Raw genomic sequence first — 26,429 nt, forward strand, 5'->3', positions numbered from 1 at the left:
TCAAACTACTTTGTGGTCTCGGGGACTTTCCGGTTGCCACTGGTTGCCGTGAAGCTGTAAAATGCCCTGTAAAACCTCCAACCAGACTTTGTAGCAGAAGAGATACTGTTCCTGAAACGAGAGAGACAAAGGGCACGTCTAGCTTTTGGGAACTGTCTCTCTTTTAAAGCTTGAACTTTGAACTTTGACCCTTCTGTTGACACTGACCTTGGTTTGAATCATCCCGTGCCGCTGAAGTCTCATCCCTTTTACGATGTCGCTCACATTGATCTGAGGACAGAGACAGAAGGTCGTTAGCTCCAATTACAGCACGTGTGAGAGCTTGTCTATGTCTATACAGTAGTTATGTCGGTAGTAAATTATCAACAGCCATTCTGGTCCGCAGTGCTCTACAAGTTGTCCATTTCTCACCCGTTGCATTCTGGTATACAGGAAAAAAACGCTCCGGCTTGTTTGTATTTCTTTTAACCAATCATAATAGTCTTGGGCGGGGCCAAAACCAGGGTGCTGTAATTTGTGCTCCTGAGAGGTGAGCCCTAGCATTAAAATGGCTAAATCCCCAAGAAAGAAACGGTAATTACCGCTAGCTTGTTATGTTCATACCGTTAGCTACCAGGCTATGGTTATAGTAACCTGCCATTTTCAGTGTGTAGGTTGTTGTTGTTGTTTCCCAAAGCAACAGGGAAACACACAGAAAGCAGAAGGGAGGAGAAAATGGTTCCCAATGACAGCTAAATGCTAACAACAGCATGCGAACACACTGTTTTGTTTTAGGTATAATCTTTACAGCGTTCACCACCTTAGTTCAGTGTGTTAGCATGCCAATATTTGCTAATGAGCATGAAACAAATACAGTGTCACTGCATATGAAATTAACATGTTGACCCAATGACAGGTTTAGATGAAAAGTCAGGGGATCACAAACGTCATTACAATTCTTCCTGAGGGGATCATTAGTGTATGAGCCGAATGTCATGACAATCCACCCAATACCTGTTAAGACAAGTGACTATAAACCATAAATGTCAACCTGCTGGTGGCACCAGAGGAAGTCAGAGGATCACAAAACTTGTTAGGCTTCATTCCCTGAGGACCATGAATATCTGTATAACATTTCATGGCAATCAGTCTGATAACTGATGAGACATTTCAGTCTGGACCAAAGTGGTAGACAGTGCGACTCCCACTGCCGCCCCCAGAGCCGCACCACTAGCGCTGCTAAAAATAGTTTTGTAATCCAAACGTATTAGTAAAGCTCACAAAATGGCTTCCACTCACAGGCAAATCGTTCTCGACGAGGCTGAGAAGAACGTCAGTGCAGATGAGAACTCCCGTGCGTCCGATGCCGGCGCTGCAGTGCACGGTGACTGGTCCCTTGTTGTGCACCGCCCTCAGGTAGCGGATGAAGCGAACCAGCTGCTCTGAGCTGTGAGGTACACCGTGGTCAGGCCAGTGTGTGAACTTCAGGTGGCGGACAAGATGGGTCTCACCGGTCTGGAATAACATTATGTTTAAGAATTGTTCCCCTTCACGCTGAATTTTAAACCATAATAACGACATTTGACAGGCGGGAAGGTGTTCCTCACAAATCTCTCACCTCTATCTCCAAAATGCGGATGACCTTGATGTGAAAATACTCCAGGTACTGCTGGTTCTCCAGGTGAATCTGGAACCTGCCGGTGTCCAGAGGCACGCTCAGCTTCTCCGGCCAGTACTTGTGACATTTGATCCTTCCCCGTTCTACTTCCTGGGTCATCATGGCAATGACGTCAGATTTGCTCTCCCAGATCATCTGCCAGAAGGCCGGCACTGTGGAAGGCAGCGGGCCCTGGCAGGAGATGTAGAAGAACTCCTCATCGCCAACTTGCATGCGGATGTAGCTGGCGTTGATGTAGTCCTGGTTGTCTCCAAGGGCAACACGGGTTTTGTCATCTATTGGGGGAAAGAGACAGAGAGAAAAAACACCCTCAACTGCATGAATTCATAATCTAAATAAATATGTCCCAGAACGAGACATCCCTCATGTTTTTTGATAATTCATTCATCACTTGATCATAAACAACAAACACTGCTCACCTTGTTGTTTCACCAAAGGCTCGCGATCTAAGTGTACAGTAAATAAAGTCTAGCAAATAGCTCAGAGGTCTGGAGTCAGGCTCAACAAACCAGCGCTGTGAAGACGTGTGTTGGTGATGAGAGGGGTGATAGACCGAGGGGCAATTAGGAATGTTTTCTGGGTTGGTCCCCCGCCCTGCTTGTGAGGTCAAAAAAGCCGCAGACTGGAAATCGGCCTTTCTAAATAAAATAGTTGAAGCATGGGATCGGATCTGTAAATAACATGCCCTTCTTCCTGCACCGTTTTTCCACTGGGGGTCACAATCTTTATCATCACGCTCATTCATCTCAGCTCCGACCCTTTAACACACTCTGAGGGGCTGCTTGTGTGTGTTTGTGTGCATGTGTGTATTTTTTTGTATCGTCAGTGTCGACCACAATTCAAGCATTGCACACACCCTGTCTCTCTGTTCACCCCCCAATATTCCTATTAATAACACAGCTGGTAATATAATATCCTCCTGATGCTGCTTCATTTATTAAAAATATAAATCCCAGATAATTACAAGGTTGGTAAGAAATGACATCTTCTTCATCATTACATACTTGGCTGACTCAGAGAAAATTAAAAGTGCGGCAAAAGTTAATTATTGATACTAATATAGGAAATGATTTGTTTCGCAGAAGTCCTTAAGTGTTGTAAACAAATATCTCTGCTCCCTTCAGTAAGTAAAGCCTAAGAAAAGAGCTGACAAACAGGCTCTCCTATAAATGCCAAGTCTGTGAGTATCCAGCTTTTACAAGCTTCAGCTCACCAATAAAAAACTCCAATAGGGAAGCATAAAATGAAACGCAGGGGTTTGAACAAATGGAGAGAGTAAAAGTTTAGAATCCGCCTGGAGAAAGTGAAAGTAAACAGACTGCAGACTTACAGGGCAGGATGTCTCTGTAGCGGTTCTTCTCTCTGTTCTCGGGGGCTTTTCCCACCAGACAGTTGTCAGAGGGCTTCAGATGCTCCAGAGCCTGAAATGAACAACATGCAATGACAAAAACAAAACCGTCTGTGAGTGTCTTTCTTCTTTGCTGCTTTTCTTTCAATGTGCCACAGTGGAGAATACGTAATAATAGGGCTGCAACTAATGAATATTTTCATGATTAATCAATTAAGTGTTTAGTCTATAAAATGTAAAAAAAATTGTAAAACATGCTCAGCACAATTTTCGAGATGCCAAAAGTGATGTTTTCAAATTGCTTCTTTTGTCCAACCTACAGTCCAAAAACCAAAAACACTTCATTTACTGTCATATATGACAAAGAAAACAGCAAATCCTCACATTTAAGAAGCATGAACCAGCAAATTTAGTCATTTTTGCTTAAAAAATTAACGATTAAAAGTTTATTAAAATAGTTAGCAATTACATTTCTTTTGAGTGACTAATCGATTAAGCGCTAATTGTTGCTTTTCTTTATAATAACCTCCTTTGTATAGTTCTTATGTCAGGATCAAAAGGATAAATGGCACATTAGCTGGTAAGTTTGTAATTCTACCCCTTGTTAAGGTAATTTTACACCCACTGGTAAATGTGTACGTTATAAAATATACACACCATGAACTCTTTGACCAGTTCCTGCTGGTCCAGTTGATGCTGCAGGATCTGGATGAGAGCTTTGACTCTGGAGCCTGAATACTGGCTGGTCTTAGCCGGACTAATGAGAGCTAAACCGGCCAGTTCCTCCTCTGACACAATAGGTGGGCCTGAGGAAACACAAGAGAGAAAAGAGGAGGACAAGGGTTGCTTGTATGGCTCAGCACAGACACAATTTTCCCTGTGAAACATCAGGACAGGAGCAGAGGAAAAGACACCTGTTTGGGGTGAGGTCGTTTCCCGACCGGTGGCGTCAAATACATCGTCATCTTCTTCTTCGCTGCTCCAGCCGTCTGACTGGGTTTTTTTCCGGATGTCTTTGCAGGACTGGTCCAAAAGTTTGGTCACGATTTGTTTCCTGGGGGAGTCAGGGGGCAGGGGTGAGACCAGACCATTTTTACTCTTCGGTAGGAGGGGATGAAATCATGCAAGGCTGAGCTTCCTTTCCCTGCGACCTTTCCACCTAAAATACAGTATAGACAAGAGGCTAAAATATCTCTAATATAGTACTAGAGTATAGACCTCCTAACTGATACACTATTGTTTGTCTCATTGGCCATAACGCCATTTATCCCAGGGTGGTGTTTTATTTATTGCTCTTTGCTGCCTCCTTGTGGTTAACATTGGAACTCTGGCAGGCCAAAACAAAAGAAGAAGCAGGAGGAAGAGGAGGATCAGGGAGAGAAAATAAGCGCACAATTACAAGAGGAGAGTAGTTTGGGAGGTAACTACCTGTCAGAAGCTCCATGCAACATGTCAGTGACATTGAGGGACGGGCAGCAGGCTTGATGAGAAGGGGTGCTGTTACAGCTCTCCTGCTCCACAGACAAGCAGTCAGAGGAGGCGACAGACAGGGAGATGTTAGTCGATGTTAGTGAAGAGGGAAGAAGGGGTGAGAGTATACAGCATAAATACTACACTAAAGTTCATGAACTTGTGTGTGTATGCTTGTTAGTGTACGTGTTACCTGCTTAATCTCCATCTCATCTGTTACAACAGTCAGTAGACGGTGTGGTGGAGGGGGTGGAGAGTTAAGAAACACACCAGCTTCGATGACCACAGGGTCTGACGTCGCCTCTGAATCAATGAAAGCAGTTCAGATCAAAACTTTTATTTTAATTTGAATGTTTGAAATTTGAAAGTTTTGAGGCAAAGAAGTCTCAAATAAGACTAGTAGCGGAGCAGCCAAGTCTTGTGACATAAACCCAACTTGAGTCTGAAGTCTATAACAGCACTATTATCCTTCTAAAAATTCGCAATAAAAGGAAAGACAGTCACAGGTCGTACCAGGGGGCCGCTCAACTGGCTTATTGAGCATGACGTCAGGTGAGGAACAGGCATCCGGGCTGGACACAGGAGCCGGCTGCTCGGCTAAAACTGCTTCAGTCTGAGCGGACATGTTGGGCGGTGAAGGTGACTCGCAGTAGGTCAGGGGCAGGATGTCCCTGCAGATGGTGAGCTGGACAGAGCCCTCAGCTTTACGCAGGATGTCCACCACCTTATTGTGGCTCAGCCCGGACACAATCACACCGTTCACCTAGGACACACAGTGAGGATGAGGGTTTTCTCTACAATTAGGGTAATAAAACAGACAAAATGTGTGATGAGTTATCACCTCTAATAAAATATCTCCCACTCTCAGCCGACCGTCCTGCTCAGCTACTCCGCCCGAGCAGATTTCCTTCACTCTGAGCATGCTGCCATTGGTTCCCCCGACCAAAGCAAAGCCGAGGCCTCCTCCTTCTGGTTTTGTGAATTCCACTTGCATGATGCAACTCTACAAGAGGAGGAAAATGAAGAATCAGGGGATGCTGGTGAAGCGTTGGTGCAGTTTCTGGTGGTTTTATTTGTGTGTATTTACAGTAGCAACTTATATTATACAGAAAAAGTGCCATTGTGTTGTTGATATATGAATCAGGTGTACAGAAAGCCTGACAGACACACACACATGCAGACGGTGACCCCCCCCCCCCCAGCAGAGAAAGCACTCGCAGATTGACACACAGTAGACTCATGTTACAGTGTGTGTTTCACCAGACACTAAGAAAAAGAAGAGATAGAGCTGGCAAGAGGTGAGAAAACATGACGCTGCACACCAGAAAGAATGAGCTTTTGGGCAAATATGATTAAAATGTTTGGAGACTTACATCGTGTTCTTGGCTGATAGAAAGACATCTGAAACTTCCAGTGGTCCTACACACAGGCTCGGCTGAGAAAAAAGGAAGTTATCGATGAATCAGCAGACAAAACTAAAATGATAAAGCCAGTAAAAGCGATGTCAAAGCTAAATAAGACAATACATCTGGAGTTCTGCACCAATTTTCATCCATGCGACCATTTACAGCCAATGAAATTTACCGTTACAGACACAGAGAAAAAAACAACACACACCAACCTCCCACCTCTTCGGCCATTTTGAAAGAGAAGTGTTGATGGGTGCGTCTCTTCTATGACAGGTGAACAAGACTGCTCTTTTCAGACTGACCCTCTCCACTGTCCCTTACCGCTGCATGCACCGTCACCAGGCAACTGAGCTACCTGCCCTGCAGACCACTGGCTGTATGGCACCGTCTATGAGTGTGTGTGTGTGTGTGTGTGTGTGTGTGTGTGTGTGTGTGTGTGTGTGTGTGTGATGGCTACAGCCCTGCAGTCCAATACACCAGTGGAGGGCCTGGGGCTTGCTAATTATTAATCCTGCTGTGAGAGCCCAGGATCTGTCTGTCAGCATTCAGATCACACACACGCACGCACGCATGCAAGCACGCACACACACACACAGCTGCAAAGAGAACTATCTTTCAGCACCGAGCTCCGGCTTCACGCAGACAAAGGAGCAACAAGCAAAGGGGTGAAAGGGAACCAGTTATGGCGCTGATAGAACATGTGAAAGTTTGGAGGGGATAGACGAGGAAGAGGAAGAAAAAAACTCACCATCTTCAGTAGGAGACTCTTTCTCTGGAGAGACTGGCTCTTCGAAACGAGCGAAGAACTTCCTGTCCTTCTTCCAGTCAAACAGACCTACGGAGGAAGATAATGTGTTTTTCAAGTATCAACCATCAAATTGGTTATTCTGTCTGTAATAAATCACACATCGAGTTATTTAATTTATACACATTGACTCAACGTGATAGAAAAACTTTGCATTAAATGTGACCCTTTACATCGAACTTGTGTAACAGAATTAGATGGAAAATTCAGGTTTAATCAAAATACTTAAATTCACCATTTTAGGCAAATTATTTTCTTAGTGTAGCTTGTACAAAGAAACATTTGCATACAGGTGCTGAATAAAAAAAAAAAGAACACTAAGAACACTTTCTGCTAATGATTGAACTTAACTTATCATTCTTCAGCTGAGCACAAACATATCTGGTTTCTAGGCAATCCATCAGTGCATATAACAACCAAACCATCTGTATGTTTATGTGTCCACTCAAGCAGAGGAAAGCATCCCATAAATCCTTACCGTTCCACTTCGCCCTGGGGGTCACCGGCTGGTCCTCTCTGTGACGGACACAAACAGTAGAGTCATTCAAAGAAACAAACGCATCTCAGTGTCTATCTCTGCAGCCTTTGAGGCACATACCTGAGGATTTTCAGTTTGACTTTACGAGGGGCGATCTCACAGGCTTTGACTGCGTCCTCCAGGGTCATCCCCAGTGTGCACCTGCCGCAGATGTACAGGATCTTGTCACTGGGTTGGACGCTGCCCTCCTCGCTGGCCGGGGAGCCTGGCACCACTTCCAGACAATAGATGCCCTGCCACTTGCTTCCGATGCCTCCTGTAAGCTTTATACCTGAGGAGGAAACACACATAGAGTAAAAACAATCGAATAATACTGCTGATATCTTTAATATATGTGACAATATAAAAAGTCCCCCACCCAGCTGTCCTGAAGGTGTCTTGTGGAGAACTACATCAGGAAGGCTGTCACAGGAAGGCGGGGCCACCAGGTTGCTAACTGCCCTCCCCAGGGTCATACTCAGTCTTCTCGGAGATGACCTGAGAATCGTCATGGCAACATCATCTGCCACACTGGTCACATCGTGTCCATTTACCTGGAAACAAATGACAGAGAAGTGACAGAAACGCTCTGAACAAAATTAGGTTTTGAAAATTTAAACGTACGGACATGCGTGTGTGCATGTGTGTGCGCACTGTGATGAGCCGGTCTCCCGCCCTGAGTCGTCCATCTGCCTTGGCTGGGTTGTCCAGTATTTCCTGTATGTAGTAGCAGTTGTCCAGCTTGCTTCGAGTGATCGTGAACCCAAAGCTTCCACTTCTGGACTTGGTCAGAATCACTGTCAGCTCAAACTCTTTAACCAAACCCTGACAGGCGACAAACAGTGATAATTTATCTGTTAAACAGCTACAGAAATTATCCAAATAACTTTAACAGTAAAGACATCATTTTCATCCTGAAGCTTAAACTTGAACACTGTTGACTTTGGTGAACCATGACCACAAAAGCGAGAGACCACAAATTTTGGCTGTAAATTTGGTACGCCAATGGTGAAACCTTTCATATACACTCAAAGTTGTAATATATGTTAAATAGTAGCATATACAGCTTTTTATCAAGCATAAAAGAAGAATTCTGGTATTTTTAAACCTGGGCCCTATGGTAACATATTTTCATGTGACTGTTTTGGATTTTGTCCAGTAGATTGCCTCGGCTGGTGTCAAAGTAATCCTTTGATTGAAATAAACCGTCTTCATTCTCATTCTCCCAAATGGATGTGAAAATGTTCTGCCTCTACAGGCTGTATCCCCCTGCTGCTTTACAGATGTCCGACCTCCCTCGTGCTTCTCTCCCGATATCTCATTGAGCAAATTAAGGGTTCATTTTGACCAAACCAAAGTTGGTGTTTTTTGGGACAATGCACAAAGAAGGTTTTGGTGAATTTCATTTTGTTTCTGACGAGTTTGAATTAATTGTGTCTTACGATGATAAAATTATTGTTTCTGTAAATGCATGAGCTGCTGTTTCTGGTTAAACAAAACTGATTTTCCTGTTTGATAAAAAGGTCTCTCTCTACAGGGATCCCCTCCATAATGTTGTCAGACACTCAGAATAACAAGCTCAGTCTGTAAATGGCAAAAACAAGCACTTTTACTTTTAGTGGACTTATTTTGACAGTCGACGTTGCAGCCATTGCAGCCCGTGTTGTGAAGATATACAACTGGAAACTTTTTGCACCGATTTGTCATGTATGTAAACACAGGGCCCAGGTTTAAAAATACAAGAAATCCCTTTCAATATAGCAGACAAGTGATGCATGAACCATATGCAAGGGTAACAAGGATTGGGTTAATTTGATGAATTTCTTTTTTGAACACACAAACCACAGATTCGACAATCTAATCTAAATTAATCTGTTTATTTTATCTAGCATGTCATTGTTCATTATTGGTTTCTGGCCAAATAACCTGTTGAAAGTTTTCTGCTGACAAACAAATCTACTGGAGTAAAAAATATATGCTTCGTAAAATGTTAAGTGAGACCACAAAACATCACAAACTTACCTTTCTTCGACTCTCTTCCTCCTCCTCGTCAACATCATCATCATAATCATCATCCCTGTATTCCCTCTCTTTCTTCTCTGGTTCTTCCCTAATCTGTATGTGGCTCTGGGCGGGAGGCGGCAGCACTGTGGGTGGCAGCGTTGGGGCAGGTGGACTGGCACAGGGAGGCACAGAGGACATGACCTGGGCTGTGATGGGGGTCAATGGTGGAGTAGGAGGCTGGGGTGGAGGCACCACGGGCCTGCCGTTCTTGGACATCGCTTTGTAGTGACTTGGAAGGAGCCCCTGCTGGATCGGGTGGTGCTTGGCTTTCGGAGGCTGGGTTGTGAGTGGCTGTGCTGGGCGGGCCAGGGGGCAAGTGGTCGGGGTGTCAGAGGAGAGGCCGAGGGGCGAGATGGTGGTGGTGGTGGTGGGGATATGAGGGCCGAGGTTTGGATTCTGAGAGGTGAAACTAGAGGAGGTGTTGGAGGTTTGTGAATGGAGGGCTGGGAGGTTGGTTGTTGCGGTGTGAGTGGTCTTACTGGAGGGAAGGCTGTGAGGAGGCTCCAGGGTGGAGCTGATGGTAAGATACTCTTCATCTGCCATGATAGTCAGTCCATTTCCCATCAGGCAGTAGGTCAGACTTCCATCTGCCTCCTCTCTGACCCCACTACAGATAAACAAACAGTACACACAAGATATAGTGTGCATTAAATAATGTTTTTTTATTACTGTGTGATATAACAATATGTTATAGTTTTCATGTGTGTCTACAGCTGATACATTACCTGGCATAGTTTGAGGCAGTCTTCGGATACGCATCCATAAGCATCACAGTTGAGCTTGTAGTCGTTGGCGCCTCCCCTTTCCCGTCCCTCTTCTTCTCCTTTGCTCCGACTTCCCGTTGTTCCTCTGGTTTCCCAGCGGTTGGTTGTGACTCTGATGGAGCTGGTGGAGAGCCACAGCCAGGTGAGGCAGGTGAGGTAGGTGACGCTGGTGAGGCTGGTGAGACTGGCGACGGCGGTGATGTGGGTGAGGCTGGTGACGGGGGTGAGCGTGGAGGAGATGGGGGAGGCGGGTTGGGCTGAACTTCACTGTCCACACTCTCCTCGGTGGAGAGCGCTGGAGCTGCTGGGGGTTCTGAGCTTTTCTCTGCTGTGCTGGTCAGAGCTTCCTCCTGAGTGGGGTCCACCTGCCTCTGGGCAAGTAGTTTGACATCATATTGAAACTTGAGGAGCTGGCTGTAGTCCTCTCCGAGTCGGATATCCAGAGAGCGAGATCGAACCTCACGGAAGTGTGCAGGACTCTACGGAGTCAGACAGGAAGCAAGACGATCCTTCTTCATTACTGGGTCTAACTGATGTGATTTTATCTGTATGTGTGAGCGAGTGTGTGTGTGTGTGCTCACCAGTGTGTTGTCATCTGCCTCATAAAGCACTCCAGGACCTAGTCGGCAGATGAGCAGATGAACTTCAGACGGAGCTCCACGTAGCAGGAATAAAACCCTCTAAAACAAAAACAAACAAAAAAACTGTGTTGTTGTGCTGAGGTGGAACATTCAATATATTGTCTTTCAACTGTTTTCAATTGAGTATACAGTACTGTATGTCAAAACAAGATTATCATATTATCACATTCGGTTCATTTATTCAACAATCTGGCTTGTATCTAATTGTGATTTATGATTAAAGGCACCTGTCTGAATGCCTTTGTAACTCCATGGCAGTACACAAAAGATTAAAAGACACATCAAACACTATGACACAACCAGCTTGCTATTTTTGGTGGTATGAGATTAAAGGATTAGTGAACCGATGACGTGGTCGAGATCTTAAGAAAAAGCAGGGCCACTGGTGCTGCTCATACACTCACCAGCCCATTTTTAAATATTTAAAAACAGATGAAATCATCTACTGTGCTGCCCTTAGTTACCAATGTTTGGACACTTTTTAGGCTGTAGTAAGCACTTCCTGAACCCTTCTATTCTTTTAAGACTTTTGACCTACTTTTTTATGTCCTTAACCGAATACAACCACAAAAAAAACAAACGAACAAGCTCAATCTATGAATGTAGATTCAACTCACCAGCTGTCAATTCCCTGGTATGAATATATAAGGACTAATAATCCACAAGGCTACCTGGTAAGAGAGGTCCTTGACTGGCTCTTTGTTGACAGACAGAATGATGTCTCCCTCTCTCAGGAGCCCACTCTCTAGCGCCGGTTGACCCGGGAACAGACGTTTGATGCGGACCACGCTGCCGTGGTCTGGCCCAGAGCGAATCTGCGAGATGTTGAAGCTGAAGCCGAGGCCGGACAAACTCTTCCTTAGTACCACCTCGTGCGTGTTTTCTAGGAAAGAGGATAGATGAAGGGGGATCTTAGTGAGTATTAATGGGTGTTGTGTAATCTTTAAGCTGTAATGCCGGCTGTGATTTGTTACATTGTGATCAAAAAGATGTTTTAGCGACCCCCTTGACACACATATATCTTCCTCTGAGAGGCATTTAGTTTAGCAGAAATGATAAAATCAGAGAAAGCAGGCGATCCTTTGTCACATGTCTTTGAAGCATTTCCAGTAAAGAAAGGAATGAGGGATGAGGAACTGTTCCTTTAACGAAGCTGAACAGGCAGCTTCAAGGTTTCAGCTCGTGCAGTCTCGGGGGGGACCGAGTCTGACAGCAACCACAATGTAGCTGTCAGATGACTCACAGTCACCTCTGGGCCATGTGTGCAAGTGTGTGTGTGCCTTTTCTTTCTTTTTTTTTTTCTTCTGTGAGTGCATGTGCCCCTTCGTCTCCCCTCTCACCATCAGTCACAAAGCTGTAGTCCTTGACTCGACCACTCAAGGTCGTTTCCATGGAGACTTCGGTCCTGGGGGGCTGTGTATGGACTGATGGACTGTGGGGCAATTGGGGGCAGGGTGAGTCAGGTCTGGGCTCCAGTATGACTGTGGGCTCCCTTTCCAGCAGCAGGTTCACCACCTATGGGGAACAGATGCACACACACACACACACACACCCTTTATATTTAATAGACTTCAGATTGTATCTCCTGCTTTTTAATGGCGCAAAGCCGCATATTCATAATCAGCTTTGAATGGAGTGAAATGAAAAAGCGTCTCCAGATTAATCCAGGTCTTAAGGGTCCAACAAGTCCTTGCAACTAAAAAAAAAAGCCATCTAAAACAACCCAGATGAGGGTTGTCCGATCTCTCATCCCTTTATGGTTCAAGTTTAGATGAATAAAACTACTGCTGTAAGGTTTGGGAGGAACTGTCGTCACGGTTGAAGGAAAACAACACAGACTGAGGACAGGAAGTAGGACATGAATCCACTCTAGAAACACTGACGCCGAACATTTTTTCTGTCATATTTTAACTGAGATATTGCAGTCCTATCAGCTAAAGAGAAAATGTGTTTGTGTTTGACTGCATGTGCATGTGTGTGCATGTGTGTGTATACCTCCCCAGTCCTCTTCAGACACTCGACAGCTTGGTGGTGAGTCACGCCCCTCAGGTCGGACCCATCAACCTCCAGCAGTCTGTCACCTGTCATATGCACAAACACAAATCTCATCATCATTAACAACATCAATACATAAACGGTTTGAGTGGGTGTGTTTGTGTATGCGTGTGTGGATGATTGTGTGTGTGTCTGGATGCGTGTGTGTGTGTGGTTGATGCGCACGTCAACAGATCTAAAGTCGTCCCTGCTCACTGAAGCATGAACTGAGCAGATACTGACAGAGCGCAGTGGCTCCAGGAGCACAACCATATACAGATAACTGACAAAATAGAAGACAATATATTAATATCAGTATTGTCAATAAAAAATGCTTCTTTACTCCTCCTCCACAGGACAGGGTGAGGTCTGTGATGGCACATATCTCACAAAATCATCATATCCTTTGATGATGATGATGATGATGATGCAAACTGTCATTTAAGATAAAAAAAGAATAACAATGACTTTGCTACAGTTTTCTTACTTAATCAGAGGTTGAGTGAATATCCGGCACCAAATCAAACTTTTACAGAACCTTTTGTGTTTCTGGCAGCCACCTGATCACTTTATGAAGTGACAAATAAACAGCTTACCGATCTGAATGCGTCCGTCCTGCTCTGCAGCACCTCCAGGCACCAGACTCTTGATGTAGATGCCTCCATATCGCACGTTTGTGTTTATTCCTCCCTTTTGACAAAAAATGAATAAATAAAAATTACAAACAGGATGATTAGTCAATGTCACAGACCTCAGATAACCCCGGACACTGACTCAGTGTGTAGGGATCAAAGTGACTGTGCATCTTAGCTGGCTACCTTATGACCTTTCACATTTTTATCCTGTAAATCGGTTTGCCTGAGCTGATCTCACCCAAGGAAGCAATGTCACTGAGTTCTTGGCACAATTTATGTGGGTTTCAATATGTCAACATTGGAATGAGTCACAGGGCATTCTACCAAGACACAGTCGTCTTTGAGTCATCGTGGGAAGTGGAGAAAACAATCAAAAGTAATCCAAACTCCTATAGAGAGGCATATTGTATGAAGTACACTTGGCTAAAATTAAAGCAGTTAATGAAGGTTGTAATGTTTGTGTGGAAGCTGTTTTACAGAGCTGCTGACTCAACCATATGGTCATTTTGGAGACTGCTGTATTAGACTACATTTATTTTAGCTAGGTGTACATAATAAACTGGTAAATGAGTATATAATAAAGGGGAAAAAATTCACTCACAGCAACACTGATGCCAAGACTACCACTGCTTTTCTTCAGCTCCAATATAAACCTCTCCCCTGCTTTCAAACTTAAGATAGACGGGGACCTGGAACACACATCCTGAAGGAGAAACAGAACATAAAGCAGGAACAGATATCAGGTATTTTCAGGTCACTTGTGACGCAGGTCAACAACTACACCTCAGAGTTTTATCACATTAATCAATGCACTTAATCCATTTAACCATTAGCACTGGTTTAACTCATTTATCAGCTTTGACCTCATGTTGACACTGGCTCTAACCTGGGCATCGTGTATCCGAACAACAGGAATGTGGAGCCTCTTGCCCAGTTTTGGGGTTGCCATGTTGGACAGAGTGATGGCCTCCTCCAGTTCCTCCATGGCAGGGCGGTACTCAATCCCACTCAGTGTGGTCTGTGAGCCAAAGCCCCTCTCCAATGCCAAACCGAGAGTACTTTGACTCAAGGAACTCTTACTTTCCCTCAGGGACTCTGATAGGAAAACAACCAGGTGGGATAAAGGACATCAGTACACATATATAGGTTGTATTGATGGATATTTGCATGATTGTATAAACTTCTCAGACTGTGCATGTAGAGGACAAAGCATTGAGCAGATCTTACGTTTCGGCTGGGAGACAATGAGCTCCACCTCATCGGGGCTGCTCTGTAAGATGGCAGCAGCGTCACTGAACGTCACTCCCTCCAAACTCGTCTTGTTCAGGGAGATGAGGCGCCCACCTGGAAAAAACAACAAATGATTTTAAAATCCATGTCTCTAGCGATGTTACGCTGTATTTAAATTGTGAGCCAGTGTCTTTCTTTCCAGTTCCCATCGCCTCGTACCGGGTTTGATTCGTCCATCTTTGTCCGCAGGTCCATCGGGCACAATGGAAGCAATGAAGATCCCAAGGTCAAGTTTACCTGTATTGTCCTCGCCCACAATCACAAAGCCTGAAAGGGGACCAGAGAGGAAGTGAGGACAAAAGCCGTCTGTTAAAGAATCAGATAAGCGTCACTCGGCTCATTAATTTTACATCAAGTTCACAGCTCAGTCCACCTTAAAGATCCCCTCCACACACTTATTAAGGCACACAAAAATAAAATTACGGGCCGGTAATAATAGGCCCGCCCCTTAAAAACACTTTCAGCAATGAATGTGTCAAACTCTGCTGCACACACGTTATTCTACACAGCGAAGGTCCAACATTCAACCGTAGGAACAAGAAGATAAAACATATTCTCGACTGGAGGGGGACATTAATAAACTCACCAAAGCCCAGTTTGGGATCTTTCTTCAGGGACACACAGACAATCTCTCTCTCTGGTGGGGTCCTGGTTGGTGTATCAACTGCAAAGCACATGTTTTACATTAGCATATTTTCTAGCAAAGGGTTAACTCACATAAACAGAAAAACACGTTAGCATGTATGTCAGAGATGTTAGTATGTTAAGGAAAAGCCCCACATAAGTTTCTTCTGTTAGAGGTGGAAACACAAAACTTGCTGTGGAAACTGTCAAGATGTGGCTTCACATGACAAAGTCCAAAATATATAATTTAACATATTTATCATGCTTAAATTGGAAGACAAAGTTGATTTTCTTTTTTTTTTAATGTGAAAACATTAATTTGAGATATTAAATATCAGATTTATACAAGATCAAAGCACATATGACTGATATTGAAGTTGTTCTGAATACAACTGGGCCAAGCATTTGATAAAACTGTTTTTCTTTGGCCTTTATTTTACAGGACAGCTCAGAGAGGTGACAGGAAACAGGATGAGAGAGGGGGGGGGATGACATGCAGCAAAGGGCCACAGGTTGGACTTGAACCCTGGGCTGCTGCAGCAAGGACACGTCCTCTGTACATGGGATGCCTGCTCTACCATCTGAGCTACATACAGCCAGTTCTCTAGCAAACTAATGTACGTATATTTAGTCGGCAGTAAACGAAAGAAATTCGTGACATATTTACCGCGTATGGAAGAAGAGGTATCAGAGTCCTGCTTCTGTAGCGAGACACTGGACATCATTCTGGGAATTGTCTCTGGAGTGCTGCAACACATGTGCACGGTTGAATTACATTTCTATGTCCTTAATGTTAACACTGTTTCCTATTGTCATCAAGGGTTACCTCCAACACTGTCGCTCCTTTGTGTCCCTGAAATCTCCTGTTTCAGGGAGCTCCTTGTTCATCTCTCTGCTCATCTCCCTCCTCATCTCCCTCTGCTGACGGAGACGCTCCTCCAGCTTGGCGGTCAGGTCATCGCAGGACTTGGAGATGGAGTCTGGTTGACCAGGTGCCAAACCAACATGGTTCAACATGCCCTCTGAGCAGGACATCCGCTTCAGGTTCAAGTTACGACCCCGGTAGACGGCCATGTTTTCATCTTTTCAAACAAAGTAGAATCAGGCGTTATTTATTCTCTGTTATTCTTTGATATGCAGCAGTATGGTCAACATGAAAATCTATACATTCTATACAATCACTTAAATGTTCCCACCTGGTATCATGGTGTGGTTGAGTTGTCGTGATGTCATCTCGCTATGAAACTTATGCTGTGCGGAGCAGAGGTTGAGGAGGTACTGTGCTATTTTTGAGCTCTCTGTTACAAAACTGTGCTTTTTCCCACTGGGCCCGCCGCACTCTATGATCAGTTTACGCCGCTGAAGGACAGAAACAACACATCGTTAGATGTAAAGTAAAATAAAATACAAAAATAAGATAAGATTGTTTTTCTACCCCGGTGGATATGGAGTCGGTTTCCCTCCAGAGGAAGCGCCGGGTGACAGTCCGGACGTGGTTCTTCATCTCGTATACGATGATTCCTTTGGCACAGACTCCCAAAACCAACTCTCCCACCACTGGCCTTTTCTCTCTGCCCACACGGTGGAACATAACTCCATACTCTGGTAACTGCTGGGCAATCTGAGGGGTACATATTTCACACATATATGCATTAAATTTTAAATTGTAGACATTTATTTTCATTTAGACTACAGAAAATTGAAAAGTTGGCATATTATCAAGTTAAAAGCAGCAACATTGCACACAGCCTGATCACTTTAGCTTATTGCAAGGTGAAAAAACAGCCAAAAAACAAAGAGAAACACTGGATAATATTCTGGACACCTTTAGGTACTCTATTTCTGCCTCTTCAGGGAGCATCTGGGCATGACTCGCATGTAGTCTTGGCAGCTCTTCCTTGACAGTGGGCAGGGCCAGCTTCTCTAGCATCCTCTTGGACACATAATGCTCTGGCTGGTAATAATTCTTACCATACAACTAAAGAGACACACAAAACAAACAAATGTGACGCACTCTGAAAGATGATGATGGTGTTTTTAGACATAAGGTTACATATGGATTGTCCTCAGTACCTCTGGCATGTAATCCCCAAACTCAGCCTGCAGGGCGAGAGCAACCAGAAACAGGCCTGTCTCCTCATTACAGTAAAGCCTGTCCTCCAAGATATCCTTACGCAGCTGTAAATAGTACTGGTGACGAGTCAGTCTGTGCCTGGCAAACAAGAAAAAAAGATTTAAAAAAAGCAGCATTATTTTTTTAACTAGGTGTTTCTATAAATGCATTTATTAAGTTAGCACTATACTCACAAAATGAAGGAGATGTCATCAACAAAATATTTGACTCGAAGAAACATCAAAAAAGACAATATCTGCCCTTTTTTCCAACCATCAGGCGCAACTTTGGAGATTTTAGTTTCATGCTCCAAAAAGAAATATTCATCATCTGCAGAATGACAGAGAGAAGCCTCTTTAACCTCAAGACCACTGAAGTGATTGAAACAACAAAAGAAATTAAATCAACTTCAATTAACAGAATGGTAACCCTTTCTATAAAGCCCACGTCTACAACGCATTATAACACATTATGAACAGACTTATAATGTGTTGTAACATGCCTATAGCACTGTATAATCACAGTTATAAGCACTCATGAATATTCATAGTGCTTTATAGCAATCATCATTATTCAATATCTTATCTTAACGCATTAAAAACATACTTATAATGCGTTATAGTTTGCCTACACTTATAAGCAATCATAAGTATTCATAATGCTTTATGACAACAATCATCACACATTATAAAGCATTTCATGATGACTTATAAGGTCAAGTATCAACACTTCATGGTTGCTGGTCACTCACATTTTTTGCCAGGATAAATAATACATTAAACATAACACAATATGCTAATGTGTATAATGCATTATACACATTATGCTAATGTGTATAATGCATTATAGACATTGGTTTGATAATGATTCAATTACAGACACCCCTAAAGTGGCAAATGTAGATGCTGTACGTTTATGTAAGTAGCTAGTTTTTTTAATCTTTATAACCGTCAGTATTTCTGAATTTGATCAGGTCAAAGATAGGAGTCACCTTTGCTTGTCAGACTGAGTCCTATTGAGGTATTTGGACTTCTATAGGATCTACGATGTGGAATCTTGATTTATTTTTCCTATTCGACTATTTTCACAATAAGAAAACAGCTGTTAATTTTTGATTACCGGGTGGTCGATGCCTTTAATGTTAGTCAGGCACAGGTGTAAATACTATGTGATAGTTACACATGTGCCTGCCCCTTGGTATGTTGACAGTGTCCTGACAGTGATAGTATCTATTTCTGGTACAGCATTGTTCGGTTCACTAAAGTATGCACTGGTGCTGTACTGGGTTCCCTTCACGCTCTGGAGAAATACTTGATCCCCCCGTCACAGTATAATCCACACTCTGACACGGGCTTCATAGAAAGTGTTAGCAAGTGTTTTTTGTTAACATTACCTCCTAAAGTTAACATCTCATGCCTACATTTATAGATATTTTTAAATTAATTTCTATTGAATATTTGAAGTACAATCAATGCAATCAAGACAAATAAGGTTTCATATAATCTGTCCTCTTACCATCTAGGAAGGCAAGACCAAAGTAAAAGTGCTCCACCAGGTTTGCGTGAGCCACCACCATGTCAAACACATCTCTTGCTTTGGACTTAATGTCACAGCGAACCACCACGTACTGTCCGTTAGGCAGCACGACAGTCACTTCTCTCTGTGACGCACAAGAGCGTCCCTTTCTGGACTGTTGTGGACATGCACAAACACACAGGCACACATCGACATAAAGACACACTAACATACAAGTACATGAGTATACAAATACCGTGCATGCAGTTATGCAAACACACATTTAGGATGCAAGAAGGGACGAGTTTAAATAATGTGAAAAAAAAACAAAAATGTACAGTAAAATTGAACAGATGAACAGAAATCATTCATTTACCACAATAGATCCTGGAAGCTCGAGAACAGTGTGTTGTTCATCTGGCATTCTGATGAACTCGGGACCCAAAGCCTGACAAAACAAACATTTACAATATGAGCCGAAACACATCCGACAGGCTTTTGTCCTTCTCTAACTGCTCCACTGTCTGCTCCTGGAATTAAACTTGACCCTCATCTGCACTAAATACGCCACAGCTGTCACTGTCATTCTCATTAAACCAAATACTGCAACCTAGAAAAGCTGCTTTAACAACGAATCAGTAACCTACACTGTAAGCTTACTTTCTACAAAAGCATCTCCCTTGCATTTCTGTCACTGAAGAAAAAAAAAAGCCCTACCTTAGCTTTCCTCTGGCTCAGGCTGAGGGAGGACTCGCTGAAGGTAATGGAAGGACTGTGAGATCTGCCTGATGTCTTGGGAGAGATGTCGTGGTGGGGGCTCCGACCAAGCCAGCTGCAGTTGCTGTCCCTGTGACGAACCCCACGAGGGAGTCTGAGGGGAGGAAGGACGGATTGTGTAATAGTTGTGAGGACAAAGTTGGAAAAGTCGAACTCTGGGACAATGTCACGTCCAGCTCAAAGTCCCTACAGACAATGAGGGAGCACGAAACGAGAAGATTTATTTATGTTGACATGCACGCACAGAACCTTCTTCTAACTACAGTACTGGTAGTGAAAGTGTAATTACGCACGCATAGAGCACTAACCTGTCTAAAGACGACTGGTACAATGGTGTGGGAGAGCTCCTCGGTCTGTGTCTCCAAGGCCTCTGAGGTAAACTCCCTAGAAAACAGGCATTGAGACAAGCATGTAAGTTTTCCTCATTTCTACCTTCCTCATCTTCCTTTCAGTTTCACATACATACCTGACTTTGAGTCAGAGTCCGTTGAGTATCTCCTCCCTTCAGCACTCCCATCGCTGAAGTCTGAAAAGGGCCCTCTCTTCCCTGTCAAACAGGTAGGACATGAGAGATGACATATGAAAAATGTCCGTCTCTGTGCTCCCTGAAGACGCTGGGATGTTTGGGTGGCCATGAGGCTGGCAGAGGGTTTAAACTGTAGTGTCCGCACTCAGCATCTGATTATTGGCTCTCGCAGGAACTTAATCCTGGGCTTGCTTTAGGTTAAGATTTTAATCCTGTCTTCCTGTCCTGAGTCAAAAGTGTAATGACTGCAACTACTTTCTGTAAATATGTGGGGTCAAAGGTTGAGATTTATTTATGATGAATAGATACTCCCATGCAATACACATATCACTTATTTGTATAAACTCTCAACCACACAGACATTAACTTCTGCTGTTTTCAATTTCAAGTTATTTGCCAAAATCTTATCAGAGTCCTGAAGCACTTAAACCTACTGATGTAGGGTAGGCCAAAAGATTATTCGAGAAAATTCCAGCGTTAAGATTATGTTCAACATCAAATATTTCTGAATATCTAATAATATTTAGATAGGTAGATAACCTTTTTTAAACATGGGAAACCAACTGAGAGAAAAGCTCTAAAAAGCATAACTAAAAAAGTTTATGTGTAACAAGAGGTAGAAAGCATAGAATACAACACAAACACATGACAGATGACTTAATAAATAAAAGAAACACAAAGATGTTGACAGTAAAAGTAAATATAAAAGTTCATTATGCTGGGACAAAGCAGACAAATTAAGAAAAACTGGAGCATTCATTGTACAAAACATCAATCATTAGAAGCTTTAACTGATCCAAGACTAAAATGTGCTTATTCCACCTATGAGGAGCATATAAGTGTTTTCCAAATTCTGTATTCATAAATGGGATATCCAAGGTAATGCACAATTATGATATCATATCACGCTAAGTAGGGCTGCAAAATGTATCGTTTTAGCACTTCATGCTACAACTTTTTTGCGACTTGGTACAAAAGGAAAGCTCGCATGGTTCTGATTTTCCATGACTAATTTACATGAAAAGTCTGCCTGATACAACATAATTTAGTCCAGTTCAGGGGTTCTTGTAAACGTGGGAGTTCACACCAATCAAAATCATTCTTGATCAATTTATGAAACAAGGCCGGGCCTGCTTTGGTTCTTTGACAAAACGCACTCTACAAAATCAGCTCAATGGTTCTGTAATGATTCACTCTTTCCAAACAAGTATTTAATTTATCTGTTGTAAATTTCTGTATTTTTTCATATTCCGATACATATATTGCATAAAGTTTCCTCCAATATTGTGCAGACCTAATTCTTAGTCTTGAGAGTGATGATCAGTGGTATATTTTCTGTACACTCAGGTTTGCCAGGACTCTAACATGTCTGCTCACCATGAAGTCTCTCTCTGATCATCTGGCTCCTGCCACTCAAGGGAACGTTACTGTCTGGCAAAGAGCCATGGTCCATCTGTAGGAAAAGAAATCACTAACATTTACAATCGCTTTAATATTTTGCCATAGTGTAATTTTGCACTATGCCTTTAAATCCTGACACATACACAACGGCCTGTGGAGAAGCGAGAAGAGAAATGCTTACAGACAGGAACATACTGTAGGTGGATATCTAGACTCACTGATTCATGAAAAACCTCCTCCACCAGCTGTCTGATGACTTTGGTGGGCGACGGCAGGATGGAGGCTTTGTGCTGAGATTCGCAGGCTTCCAGGATGGAGTTGAGATTCACCCGGCGGTGGGCCAGGTCCTCGCACATGCTGAGGAGGAGGCTGTTTAGATGGTCACCCAACTGGACTGGCTGAGAAGGAATGAGATCAGAAAATCATTATATTAGCTGATGCGTGGGAACATGATGGTACTGAAGCGGATACTGCAGTTTCATATCAAAGCTCTCACCTGATTTTGAGGTAGGTGAAAATCAACTGACCAGTAGAGAGTCATACCCAGTGAATACACCAGCATCTGTGCAACAAAATCAAATGGTTAATGACAAGAACATTGGAAATATTAATGAGACATTACCAACCAACTCTCAAATAAAACCAGCTTTACCTTTACGTACATGTATTACTTGTTACTGTGCTCAATGATACGAGAATGTCTTTTCAATAATAATTTATATTCAACACTCGCACCATAACTAAAACCATTAGCTGACACCCATCAGTCGTCATCATTACTGTTTGATACAAACAGAACTGATGTGAACAATGTGTGTGGTCAAGCAGGAGAATTATGAATTAAATATCATCTAAAAAATGACCGTTATATGCTCTACCCCTGTATGGTGTTACTTCATCTATATGATAAGTGACGCACAATCTCAATGTGATTTTCTTTTATGATATTAATAGCCTGTTAATGTGCATCTATAGCAGTGCAATGAAAACATTTATATTTCCACCATCAGTTAAATAAAGGGCAACAATAAATAATAATAAATGGCAAATTCTGTATTGTTTGAGGACACAGCACATGTTGTTTTATATGATGCGTGGGGTAATATTTTCTGCAGCTTTAAAAGGCAAATTGCTCATGTGTCTATGGGTTAATAGGATATATTGTGATTATGATTATAAGGAATCTGTCGAGGCAGATTACTGAAAGGTGCGTAAAGAGCACATATAACTGATAACATTCCTGTCTGTACAAACTAATATTAATAAATCAGAGCTCTGAAGTGCAGGATTCAGAGAAGAGGTCTTTATGCTGAGCCACTAGATGGCGTGCTTACACCTCAGTTGTCCTTCAACTCCTGACATCCTGAGATTTTACACTCCAAGAAAGAAAAAAGACACATCAGGATATGAGTTCAAATAAAGCGAACTGATTCTCTTTGGTGTTTGACAAGTCTGCCGTCGGCTCTCCCCTGAGCTGTCAGGACAGGTGTGAGGGTGTATGCACTGACCCTCTCTATGGCAGGTTTGGTTGAGCTGGCACGGCCCTGCAGCATCTCCGGAGCAGTGAAGGTGGATACCTCATCTGATAGGCCACAGTTCTTAAATGCTAAGGTACCAGTGGCTGACAGCAGCAAGGAGGTGGGGCTTATGATGTTACACATATTGTTGTGACCTGCAAAACAGGAGGAAGTCGATTATATATGATGATTCTGCTGGCACAATTCAGCGGCAATGTTACAGAAATACTGCAGGACAAATTCAAATGTTGATGTTACATAACATAACATGGTCGTAGCTTTAAGTGTGCTGTGTGTGTGTGAGCCTGCAATGAGAGGGAGTTATCGGAAATGGTTTACCCTTATAGGAGACATCCACTAAAGACTCTGCAGTGCCCAGCAGCAGGGACCAGACCTCCTCCTCCAGCAGAGGTCCCCCTCGAGCCTCCAGCACCTCAGCCAATGTTACAAATGTGCTGCTCATCCTGCACACATTCCAAGCACGCACCTGAGGATGTAACGCACAGATGCATACAACACACACACACACACATCACTTATTAGAGCTTTTGTTCATCGTCATGTTCTCAGGGGAGGTTTTTCTGGCTTTTGCTGGAGTTCAATGAATGAATGTCATCTTTCACCACTCAGGAAAAACAATTTAAGCCTCCAGGTTGAGCTGCTACTCTTTGCCGGGTGTCAAGCTTATTATCCTCTCATCACATCCACCACACACAACTGCCTCATCTTTACGTCTCTCTGGGGCTTCATTACTGCTGTCGACACAGCCTGTCAACAACGTTCGGTCTTCTCAGACAGTTATGAGAGAGGGTTCTGAGAAAAAGACAGTTCTGTGCACTGGACTGTGATTAGATTATCTTACTCCATTAGTCTCACTGCCTCTCGCCGCTCACGGCCCCTCCCTCCTTTTTGTAATAGGCTTTCTTTCTGAGCAGAGGGCAGTTCTGCTTCCGGCACCAAAGGAACTGTGTCATGATCCCATGTTAGTTTTGTTGTCACATACCGTGGAGGTATTATCATGGCTATATACAGTCTGAGAACGTGGAGGAGGAAAAAGAAACATGAGCTGACAGACAGAAGATCATATCCCAACTTACTTGTATGTACTTATATTTTGCTGTTCATCAGTTATATAACATATTATTGTGACTATGTAATAAAGGTATTTCTGTCTTTTCTTTTCAGTCAGATTAAATTTTACAAATTCATGATAAAACATGTTAGATGAGGTAGATGCACACATCAAAACTGAACCGATCCCACAGTAAAATGTCTGTCTCTTTCAGATCAATGCATTCTGAGAGAGTCTATTTCCTGTATTTTCTAAAAGACTGCATTATTTCATCCGATTGAACTGCAAACTCGAGACCTGATATTGCCATCACTTTAGAAGACTACTGTTATGGACATTTCCTTAAGTAGCTGTCACAAACGGCAGCAATAACTGCAACACACTGGTGCTGGAAAAGTCTGAGAGACCTTTAACTGCATTTCCAACCTCGGACGGATCCATTTCCATGACATGAGAATAAAACTGTGAGTGAGACATGTTGAAAACGTTCTCAAATAACAGTAGAGAGAATCTGTTTTTTCCTGACTCATGCTAAAGGCTGTGAAACCCAACCATCATGTTTCCGTTATTTATTGTGACTGTTCTGTTCCTCTAAATGTTCCCGAGCAGTAATACAATACTCTACTCGCAGTACTGAACGAAGCAACACGCTGCCACTTGTACACACAACCCAATTACTTTAGGCCTGATTAAATCCTTCACTTGAACTGAACTTATCCTCGGCTTGTGACACCCAGATTTGCGAGGAAAGTCGAGATTACGTGTGTGGCAAAGCAAAAAAAAACCCCACAAGGGTTTTGCAGGCCGTTTAAGTCAGTGATTAAGCTTATATTGATGAGAAATATACAATAATCCTATATCCCTGCAGGCTGGTTTGAAAGTAGGAACACTGCCAGGTCCTCCCCATTCACTATTGTGCAGAAGTTTAGCAGCTGTTCTCCGTCACACTGGTCTGTCTACAGGTGTAAGGGCTACTGGAGTGTTGTTGTGAGGCCAAACACTGCTGCAGAGATCGAGACAGAAACCTGGTTATATCGACTACACGCTGTCATATGTTGACATCTGGGCAAAATGTGCATAAACTTTGTTGTGTATATTACAACATGGCTTGACGAGGGATAGACTGATTATCGAGGCCAGTATTCAGCAGTTTTCCGATGATCGGTATCAGTGTTTTTCATGTCCGATTGCCGATAAAATAAAATCATTTTAAAATGTGCTACTTCAACGCCGATGTACTTGAGTAATTGTTTCATTCCATCACTGGTTATCCTACATTTTGACAAGATTTTTTTTGTTTTATTGTAAATGTATATCGGTTCCAGATATCAGTTATCAGTCTCCTTGATTACCAATCATCAGTATCCATATCGGCCCTGAAAAAAACAACAACATATCGGTCGATCTGTAGCTCTGACCTTTACATTTGGGTTGTGTTTATTGAATTGATCAAGTCGGGCTTCTCGTGATTCCTCTCACCACCAACATCAAACTTTCTGTTACAGCGTCTGCATTCCTCAAATCACAACCTTCACAAACTTCATAATCAATTGCATTACGAAACTAATTTCAAAGATCTCTCATGCAACAAGAACTCACGCTTTCCAGTATCTTCTGATGCTGATGCATGTCTGTTTTACACACCAGTTGCCCCTGCATACACATTCCTTTCTCCTTGGCTCACTGGGAGTTAAACCATCTTCATCCTCTCATTTGGACTAAAACGCAGAACCTGCCATGATTGAAATGAAGCAGTCAACAACCCGTCTTATTATCCTGTTACAGACAAAACTACCTTACTGATCCATTTAGCAGACAGCCACATGATGTGGACACAGACGGAGGAGAGGCTGCTCTGTATTCCTGGGAATTTGGGACAACATGCCTCTTCAGGATCTAGGTCTCTCACAGCCTCTTTTCTCTCTATACAGCACAGTGACAATACACTCACACACCATGAAAACAAAGTATGATGGTAAGGACATGATCAGAGTCTGATTAGCTCCAGTAGCAGCATCTGACAACAACAAATTCCACCAAGATGATTTCTGTCGACACAGGCCTGGAGATGAAGGCTTTACTATGCATTTTATAACCCTTAAAGGTAAATCTCAGCACAGGCTTGTGAGTGTGGGGAGCTGAAGTGAAACCACACATGAAATCTGTGAATAATGAACAGAATCACCCTCTTCTATTCAGCAGACTGTCAATCAGAGCACTGTGGGAAGGAGGAAGATGATGGAAACATTA

At 43.0% G+C, this 26,429-nt stretch overlaps 1 protein-coding gene across 1 annotated transcript; it reads right to left on the minus strand.

Annotated features, from left to right (window-relative positions):
- ptpn20 (protein tyrosine phosphatase non-receptor type 20) lies at window positions 1-23,570 on the minus strand. The gene is made up of 46 exons (XM_073482140.1): window positions 23,447-23,570; window positions 23,099-23,262; window positions 22,087-22,152; window positions 21,734-21,988; window positions 21,567-21,642; window positions 20,130-20,210; window positions 19,972-20,047; window positions 19,604-19,757; window positions 19,263-19,334; window positions 18,887-19,061; window positions 17,566-17,701; window positions 17,332-17,470; window positions 17,084-17,236; window positions 16,694-16,879; window positions 16,455-16,617; window positions 16,085-16,340; window positions 15,926-16,005; window positions 15,221-15,298; window positions 14,794-14,901; window positions 14,572-14,688; window positions 14,231-14,439; window positions 13,946-14,047; window positions 13,306-13,399; window positions 12,671-12,756; window positions 12,016-12,190; window positions 11,347-11,558; window positions 10,616-10,714; window positions 9,996-10,513; window positions 9,229-9,877; window positions 7,861-8,031; window positions 7,586-7,760; window positions 7,288-7,498; window positions 7,168-7,205; window positions 6,633-6,719; window positions 5,849-5,910; window positions 5,317-5,478; window positions 4,989-5,238; window positions 4,669-4,778; window positions 4,434-4,516; window positions 3,920-4,059; window positions 3,663-3,811; window positions 2,988-3,078; window positions 1,598-1,932; window positions 1,279-1,494; window positions 208-270; window positions 1-111 (listed from the first exon to the last, which is right to left on the minus strand). Exons 1-46 carry the CDS (start codon window positions 23,568-23,570, stop codon window positions 1-3), a joined length of 7,257 nt encoding a protein of 2,418 aa, XP_073338241.1.
- Between the last annotated feature and the right edge of the window lie 2,859 nt (window positions 23,571-26,429).

The sequence above is a fragment of the Pagrus major genome, chromosome 15 (genome assembly GCF_040436345.1).
Source record: "Pagrus major chromosome 15, Pma_NU_1.0".
In the NCBI taxonomy this organism is placed as follows: Eukaryota; Metazoa; Chordata; class Actinopteri; order Spariformes; family Sparidae; genus Pagrus; species Pagrus major.